We start from the raw sequence: 9145 nt of genomic DNA, 5'->3' as shown, positions 1-9145 counted from the left end.
GGCCCTGAGACCAAGCCCTGTGCACCACCTGGCTGAGCAGCAGCCCCAGCCTCAACCCCGCCATGTCCAGCTCCCTCCCTCCCTGTGGAGGCCTCAGTTCCCTGCCCACAGACTTACCTGCAGGAGCTGCTCTCCAGGCTGCTCGGCACCTGTGTGCATGCACATGGCGCTTCTTGCCTAACCACCCTCCTGCTCCCCTCAGCCCCGTGCAGACTGGAACTCTGCCAGCCTGCACAGAGCTCTTTGCAAAAAAAGCAAAATCTGTGCATTTCTCCATTAAATTGAAAAGTTCGTGTTTTTCTTGGGTAAAAGGGAAAATCCACAGTTTCTTCTGTTGTTCCGTGGGAAATGGAAAACCTGCATCCCTGCTTGTAACAGTCATGAATCAGCTAATATTTCCATGAGACTTTTTGGGGAGTTCAAAAGGGTTTAGACAGGAGTTTTCTTTCAAGTTGTAGCAAACACAGGTATCTACTACATAAAGAAGTCTGTAGTGTTACTCATTTAGAAGTTTCTGGGAATTTGGCTATTTGTTTGTCCCACACTTTAGTCATGGGTCTCTTTCTAGCCTAGACCTGATATTGGACATTTAAATTCCCCAAATGTATTTAGCTAGATGTCAGTATTCATCTACTCAGCAGTACAGTGTATTGGAGAGCATCTTCAGTCTTGTTACTTTCTAACCCCTATCTTGTTGCAGGGCTTTATTAATTTTGGTGAGAAACTTTAGTGTGAACTCACTTATTTTAAATCCAGAGTACATTAAAAATCCAAGTATCAATCTCACATTCACAAATTTCTTAAATGGAAGTTTTATTCTTACTGATTTAATTAGTTTCAATTAAAAGATTCCATAAGCCTCTAGAGCTAGAAAGATGAAGGGAAGTGTTTTACGGGAGACCATTATGTTTTTGAATTTTAGAAGCAAATTAGTGACTCCTGGTCACAAGCAATAGAGAAGGGCTAGGGTATTGAAGGACCAAAGAAACTACAAGACATTTGTAGGGTATTTTAGTTTAAAGCATGTCTGCATCTGACTGGTTCCAAGTTAATCTTGTATTACATGTTTAAAATAAAACTATTTACTAAATATTGACTCACTTACAACAAATAATTGATATGTTGAGCTGTATGAACTGTACTATTTTTAGTTGAAAGCTAATAATATGTATATAATTAGGCTTGGCAGAATTTGATTTTTTTTTTTTATCAATAAACAGTGAAATCGCCTCTCTCTCTCAGACCGATGGAAAAATATTTCCATTGGTAATCATTGAAATTTAGAGAAAGGGGCCTGTAACGGGGAAGCCTTACTCCTGTTACTGGACAGTGGATCAAGAGAAATGGAGGGACAGAGGGCAGAGGGGCTAAAGAGGAAAACCATGGGCAGCCTAATTACTCGTTAATTAAGCAGTTAGCTGTCTCTTCGGCCCTATCGACTCATCACTTAAGGAATCAGCTGTTTTTTCACAGATGGGAGAAGCAGTTGGGAGGGGGATAGCAGTCTACTTAAATAAGCCCCTACCCTGAAGTCTAGAGTGAGGAGAGGGAAAGTATTCAAAGCTCCAACCCCGTGGCAACAGTGTCTTGCCCAGGCTGCGCCAGCCAAGCATGGGGACCAAGGATGGCTGCCACTTCTGCCCGTGCTCCCAGAGCTCTGGAAGTGCTGCTGCCCTCCTCTTCTGGTCTCTGCTGGCCCTGCTCTTTCCTGATGAATGAACAGAATGATTTAAAACAGGTGTGATTTCTTGATTTATGGATATTAACTTTTTATATTTTGACTTCTGATTTATAAAGTTTTTAACAGTGTCATTAATAAATTGTTTGTCCCCCACACCCCTAATTTCACATAACCCTGAAAATTTAAATCTGTAAAAATCAAAAACGCTCTTAATTTTGCACAATCTTGAAAATTTTAATAAAAATCAAAATAAGTGCTTAAAAATAAATATTGATTTTAGCCATCAAATTACAAAAATAAAAAAGTATTCTGTCAAGCCTATATATAACACATATGTATATGTACTTATGGGTTCTTAATATTTATAGATACTTTTATATTCAGTACTGTAGGTAAGTAGGCCATTTTTAGACACATAAGAGATTCAAACCACAATGCTCAAACTTGGTTTTCTACAGTCAGTGTTCTATACCCATATTTATATATCTAAACAGAAGTGGTTTGACCTTCAGATGTGGAGAGGCACTGTTCTGTGCCTCAGAAAATCAGATGACTTCTATTGAAGGGCCTAAATATGGATTCATTCCCCGCCTCCCCCTGCCCCCCACAACTTTAGACACTCACGTCTGTAAACTTTGGTCAGTGCTCCTGTTCACTGAATTACAATCTAGGTGGATGATTCTGGGCTACAGAATACAAATATTTCACAATTATTTGTGGTGGTCAAAGGTAAATAAATCTAGGACGGGGGTGTTCAGCCTTCAGCCTGCAGGCCAAATGTGGCCCGCGGGACTCTTCACAAATCAGGAAATTTGGCAGTGGGAAAGAAATGGCCATTAATACAGCCACCACCCACCTTGCCAAATACACAAGCCCTGTGCAGTGGACCAGCCTGGGCTGCAACCCCTTCCCTTGCAGGGCTGGGCCACATTCCCCCTCCTTCTGAATTGGGGCTGGACCATGCCCCCTTACCTCCTATTGTAGCTGGGCTATACCCCCTTCCTCTGTGGGGTCAGGTTGGGGCCTGGCCATGCCCCCTCCCCTTCAGGACCAGGACACTCCCTGTTCCCTCTGCAGGACCAGGTTGGGGCCTGGTCACGCTCCATTTTGCAGCAGGGCTTGGTTGCATCCCTTTCCCTTCTGTTGGAGCTGGGCCATGTCCCTTTTCCTTGTGGGGCTAGGTTGGGGGCTTGCCATACCCTCTTCCCCCTCCCTCCACCCCCACAGGGCTGGGCCATGTCCCCTTCCCTCTCTGCAGGGCTGGTTGGGGACCTGGCCACATCCCCATCCCTCTCCATGGAGCTGGGGCAAGCTCCTTTGGGCCGGCCTGCTCCTTGTCCCCTTCCACATGGCCAGATGGTGCCTGCTATGCTTGCCCGCACTAGATTAGGAATACCAGCTGGATCCAGTCCATAAATGGACCAGGCACTGCCACTCCAGCCTACCAGGCAAGAAGGTTGCGCACCACTGGTCTAGGAGATATTGAATAGAGGATAAATTCGTTTGAACATTGGGAAAAAATTCTAAATATGAGAACTATTCATTTGTGCAGTACGTTTGATATTGAAAGTGTTGAAGACATAATTTTGTATAAATTTTAAATGTTTGTATAAATTTTAAATGTCTTCATCTTGAGAGGAGATCTACATTTACAAAATGAATACAGGAATCGAAGTGTTCTCTGCCTTTTGTAACTCTATTAAGGTATCTGGGCCCAAGTAGTAATGTAATATAAAATGTTTTATATTACTTTTTCCAGAACAAGTGGGACTTCCTGCAGTGGCTTCTTCAGTGAGTGCCTCAGTAATTAAATCTCCATTAGACCCTTCACATACATCTATTCCACCACCTCCACTTCTGCTTCCAGCAGCAACAACAAGGAGTAACAGCACATCAATGCCTAATAGCATTCCTAGTCTAGAAAACAGACCTCCACAAGCTATTGTTAAACCACAGATTTTGACACACGTCATTGAGGGCTTTGTAATTCAGGAGGGACTAGAGCCATTTCCTGTAAGTATAAAAACTATTAATATATTACTTTAAAAGTAAACAAATCTAGTTATAGTTATGTGCATCTATTATTCAGTTCAGTTCTCTTTAACCTTTGAATAAATGTTCACAGCTTTGAGATTTGATCTTCTTACCCTTTTGTTTGATAGCCCCTTTTTATGTAATAACTACTTGTTTTAATTATATGTATCTTCAGTATATAGTTGAATCCAGATTTCTATTTTGGTTCATTTATATAACAATGACAAGGTACTAGGTTCTAATGGAATCTGAAAGTGAGCAATATATATACAGTATGCAGAATGTATATGTTGGTATTAATGTCTTTTAATCTGATTTTTAATATTGTTTTACTTTTTATCCATCCCCTGGATGAATTATTAAATGTAAATCTCAGAGATGATGCTCTGCATAAAGCATTATTTTAATATTACCAAAACAGTGGGACAGGCTGCCAGTGAAATCACTGATAAAACTTCCATTGACTTCAGGATAATTAAGACTTGGCCTTAGAGCAAACTGTTGCTAACCATGGGAAATTTTACATCTACAAATGAACCCTTCGAAAACAGTTGGCAGCAGTTGTGAAGAATTGTCTTCTACCTTGTTAATCAATATACTATATAATGTTCAACACTCGTGGTATCATAGGAAAGTAGGGATCATAGGAAGGGACCTCACAAGGTCTAGTCTAGTCCCCTGCTCGGGGCAGGAGACCATCCCAGCCAAATGTTTATCTAACCTGCTCTTCAGAATTTCCAAATTTTCATAATTTCCTTTTATTTATTCCGGTGTCTTCCCATGTTAAATCTGTGGTCACTGTAAGACATTTAGGGTAGGAACAACAAAGCTAACCTCTTTAACAATTTCTTTGCCTCCATTTTTCTGAGCCGGGACCGGGGCATCCCCCCAACCAGGATCCTGGAACAGACTCAAGGGAGGTGCAGCCAGGCCCAGGGTCAATGAGGACCTAGTCAGGGAACTTCTGGTGAGACTAGACGTGTTCAAATCAGCAGATCTTGACGATCTCCACCCCAGAGTGTTGAGGGAATTGGCAGAGGTCATTGTAGGACCCCTGGCACAGCTCAGCAAGCACTCATGGTGCTCTGGAGAGGTGCCAGAGGTCTGGAAAAGTGCCAGTGTGGTCCCCATGCTCAAAAAAGAGAGGAAGGAGGACCCAGGAAACTATAGGCCCATTAGTCTTACCTTGGTCCTGGGTAAGCTCTTTGAGCAAATTATCCAGGAGCACATCTGCAAGGGACCAACAGGGGAGATTATGCTTAGGGGCAACAAACATGGGTTCGTTAGGGGCAGTTCTGTCAGACCAACCTGGTTGCCTTCTACAACCAAGTCACAAAATCCTTGGACGCAGGTGTCGCGGTAGACGTAGTCTTTCTGGACTTCAGGAAGGCCTTTTGACGCTGTCTCTCACCCCATTCTCATTAAAAAAATTAGGTGCCTGTGGTGTCAGTGCCTACACAGTTGGATGGGTTGCAAATTGGTGGAAGGGCCAAACCCAGAGAGTGGTGGTGGACGGGTCATTTTCAACTGGAGAGATGTGGGCAGTGGGGTTCCCCAGGGCTTGGTCCTTGGGCCCACACTGTTCAACATCTTCTGCAACTTGGATGAGGGGGTGAAAAGCACCTTGTTCAAATTCGCAGATGACACTAAGATGTGGGGAGAGGTGGGCACACTAGAAGGGAGGGACAGGCTACAACTAGATTTGGACAGGTTACAGGGGTGGGCGGATGAGAACAGGGTGGGTTTCAATACTGACAATTGCAAGGTACTGCACCTGGTGAGGAAGAACCAGCAGCATACCTACAGGTTGGGGAACTCCCTTCTCGTCAGCACAGAGGCAGAAAAGGATCTTGGAGTCGTCATTGATTCCAAGATGAACATGGGCCACCAATGTGAGGACACGGCCAGGAAGGCCAACCACACCTTGTCATGCATCCACAGATGCATCACGAGCAGGTCCAAGGAGGTGATCCTCCCCCTCTATGTGACACTGGTCAGGCTGCAGTTGGAGTACTGCATCCAGTTCTGGGCGTCGCACTTCAGGAGGGATGTGACCAGCATTGAGAGGGTCCAAAGGAGGGCCACCCGCATGATCGGGGGCAACAGGACAGACCCTACGAGGAGAGGCTACAGGACCTGAACCTGCTCAGCCCCCACAAGAGAAGGCTGAGGGGGAATCTGGTGGCTGTCTGTAAACTGGCCAAGGGGGACCAGCAGGCAATGGGAGAGTCCCTGTTCCCCCCAGCACTACTGGGGGTAAAAAGAAATAACAGTTATAAGTTGACTGAGAGTAGATTCAGACTAGATATCAGGAGACACTACTTCCCAGTCAGGGCAGCGAGGATCTGGAACCAGCTTCCAAGGGAAGCGGTGCTTGCTCCTACCCTGGGGGTCTTCAAAAGGAGGCCGAGGTCATCTGACCTCAGCATCCTTTCCTGCCCAGGGCAGGGGGTCAGACTTGATGATCTGCTCAGGTCCCTTCCGACCCTACCAACTATGAAACTTTCATTGTGTTCACCTATGACATTATATAAATATAATAACGATTGCAAAAGTAAAGCAGTACTCAAGAATACATGATAAATATGTGCTATTTTATTCTAACTGTTGTTTCATGCTGTTCTGCTTTCATTGCAATAGGTAAGTCGTTCATCTTTGCTGGTTGAACAGCCTGTAGAAAAAAGGCTTTTAATGGAGGGTCAGGTCATGAGTGTTGTGTGTGTTGAGTCAGAGCTACAGAATACAAAACATGCTGACAATTCCTCAGACACAGAGATAGAGGACATGATTACAGAAGGTAAGCATATTGCATTTAATTCACATTCTTCCCTATGTTTGCAGAATTGAGAAAACTGCACTCTACATTTGGATTCTTTCTCTGAGATCCTCTCCACATTATACTTGGTTAGAAATATCTGAAACCATTTTCAAACAGTCAAATGCATACTTTATTTTTGGTTGGTATGAGTGTACATGGTGTTAAGAACTATCTAGAACTACCTTGTGTAATAGTCAATACTGTGTTTTCTTGCATGGCACACTCCCAAATAAGACGTTCACCTTGTTTTTGGAAGGCAGAATGTAGAAAAAATATTTTTCTAGAGTAGTGACTGACTGTGACAGAATAAGTCCTCCTGGAAACAGTGTCAGGAAGTGTTGCATTTGAGGGAGAGTCTGGCTGGGGTAAAAGGAGCTTCCTGCGGTGATGGGAGAGCAACAAGACTGTCCCTTGCAAGGACAGTAGTAAGACTGTTACTTCTTTACTGTAAGTAGTTCTTTATATAAGTTCCTGTAAATAATAGTGTTGCTTCCAAACCAAAGCTTCATCAAAATACTACAAACTGGATGCAGCAGCTCACTCATGCTCAGCCAGTTCAGTGGCTCTCCAGCTAAATGCTACTGCCTTATCATCTATTGTGAGAGAGTTAACACAAGACTCTGCCCCTGCAACTTGCTGTCCCAGGGAGAAGCTGCAGACATTTAACATGGTGTCTTCCTGTTGTTTTTCTTCCCTACTTCTATTCCAGCAAAGAAAAATCAGCTTTCCCACTTAAGACACGCATCACAATTTATGGGGGGAACATATGCATGTGCTATGTGAGAAAATACAGCAGTATTTTCTTGGGTTAGCTAGCACAGTGCTCCCCTCTCCTCCTCCCCCCCCCCCCAAAAAAAAAAAAAAAAGTGGGGTCAAGCAATAAATCCATAAGATGGTTATAATAGTTTTTAGAATCTTGGTTGTTACACTTTTTAAATATAGATCTATTATTAATATTCTTCAAGCTGTGTAGGTAAAATCATAAATGGTAGAGATGGAAAGATTTAGATCTTTAAGTCAATAGCCCTGCAAATCCCAATTTATTTTCTAAAGCACATTTTTAAGTATGCCATCAAAATCCCCAGTTTCTGCAACCTTTCTTGGGAATCTCTTCACAGATTACAGTCAGGAAACCTTTTTAATGATCAGCCTGTATTTTTCTTAATCACTTCCTGTAACTATTGGTTTATGCCTCCTTGCATTACAATTACTTTCTCTCCTTCAGATACCTGTATTTTTATCCCTTCATCTATGCAGAATGAGTAAAGTTATACCATACATGCCACCTTTTCTACTCTTTCTTTATAATGGCTGTAGCAGCTGGAATTGTTCATTTCTCTTGTTCTCCCACTGGTGAAAGTGACGTAATGTGATGGGGAAACCATGTTTATTTATATTGTGTCTCAACAGATGGACCAGCTCAGAATCAATCTATTTAATTATTAACTTCTGGCACATTTTCAGTATAATGATTTATTTCCATTATGCTTATGGAAAAAGAATTTCAGGTGCTGAAGAAGAGGAAATGGGTTGTTTCCGAACAATTCTGAAGTCAGGGATATTTGTTGATATTTCTGTAGTAAAAATTGAGTAATTGGTGTGGATTTTTATTGAAAGCTAAGATTCAGTTCACAGTTTAGATGATATTGGGACTCTGTACTGTGTTGTCAGATTAGGGATAACTTTTCATCTGAATAGAAGATTTTGAGAGGCAGGTTAGAACAGGCACACATTACTGAATCATAAGTTAGCTTGAAAACATAAGCGAATGGAGATGTAATAGTCTTCTGTGTGATAATGGGGACTCTTTGCAGGGAATGTAGAACACATGAGATTGTGATGGATTGTCTTAGGTATCCAGGTTGTCGCCGTATTGATCTAGAGGCAAAAAGAATCAGAACTCGAAGTGATATATTTTATTAGACCAACTAGTTTCCTGCAAAATCTTAACATTTTACTTGGCAACCTTACCATTCTTTTAAATATTCTTTTTAAATTAAACTTCCCACATAAAGAAGAAAAAGAAATTTCACTATGTTTCATTAGCTAGTCATCAATAAAATAGCATATACCACCTAAAATGTGCAACCAGTAAGACAGAGGCTGTACCTCATTTCATGTAATCTTTCAATATCCTAAGGAAAGTAAGACTCTTCAGAGTCCTGGCTTTTCCCCCTGAGAGAGCATTTTAACTCCCTGGGACTGCATATAACCTTCCAATAGTAAGTAATAGAGTATGGGAAGGTAAAAATAACAATTGATTAGCTTGTCATTGTCTTCATAACTGTAAATGATAGGGCAATGTGAAGCTTTGGGTGGTAATTCAATTCGGAGGAGATTCGGTCCAATTTGGTGGCCAAATCTCCAAATCCAAATCGAATCAGGAGACCAATAAAAAGGTCCAAATTGATCCAAAGCTCTCTGAAACTTCGGAAAAGATTCAGAGAACTTCGATGATTCAGGCAGTCCCCAACCACTGCAGTAGAGAGCTGGAGCCAGACTCTGAGCTGGTAGATAGGGACAGAGGAGAGGGGGCTGGAGGGGCGGGGAGCAGACCTTGGGGGGGACCCCTGCCAGGCCTCATCCCCTGCCTGCTCCCCCAGCCCCCCTGA

At 42.7% G+C, this 9145-nt stretch overlaps 1 protein-coding gene across 7 annotated transcripts in view; it reads left to right on the top strand.

Moving 5' to 3' along the window:
* The window catches only part of PHC3 (polyhomeotic homolog 3), an 86394-nt gene that overhangs the window by 60815 nt on the left and 16434 nt on the right, over positions 1 to 9145 (top strand). For all 7 annotated transcript variants that reach the window (XM_019532723.1, XM_019532721.1, XM_019532719.1 and 4 more), the window contains 2 exons: positions 3441 to 3694; positions 6356 to 6512. In XM_019532723.1, coding sequence (XP_019388268.1) covers positions 3441 to 3694; positions 6356 to 6512 — 411 coding nt within the window. The remainder of the gene's footprint in view (positions 1 to 3440; positions 3695 to 6355; positions 6513 to 9145) is intronic.

This window comes from Crocodylus porosus, unplaced genomic scaffold (genome assembly GCF_001723895.1).
Source record: "Crocodylus porosus isolate Cpor-Errol unplaced genomic scaffold, CroPor_comp1, whole genome shotgun sequence".
NCBI lineage: Eukaryota > Metazoa > Chordata > Crocodylia > Crocodylidae > Crocodylus > Crocodylus porosus.
Note: the sequence above shows the minus strand (reverse complement) of the source record. Positions and strands in the feature narration are given on the sequence as shown.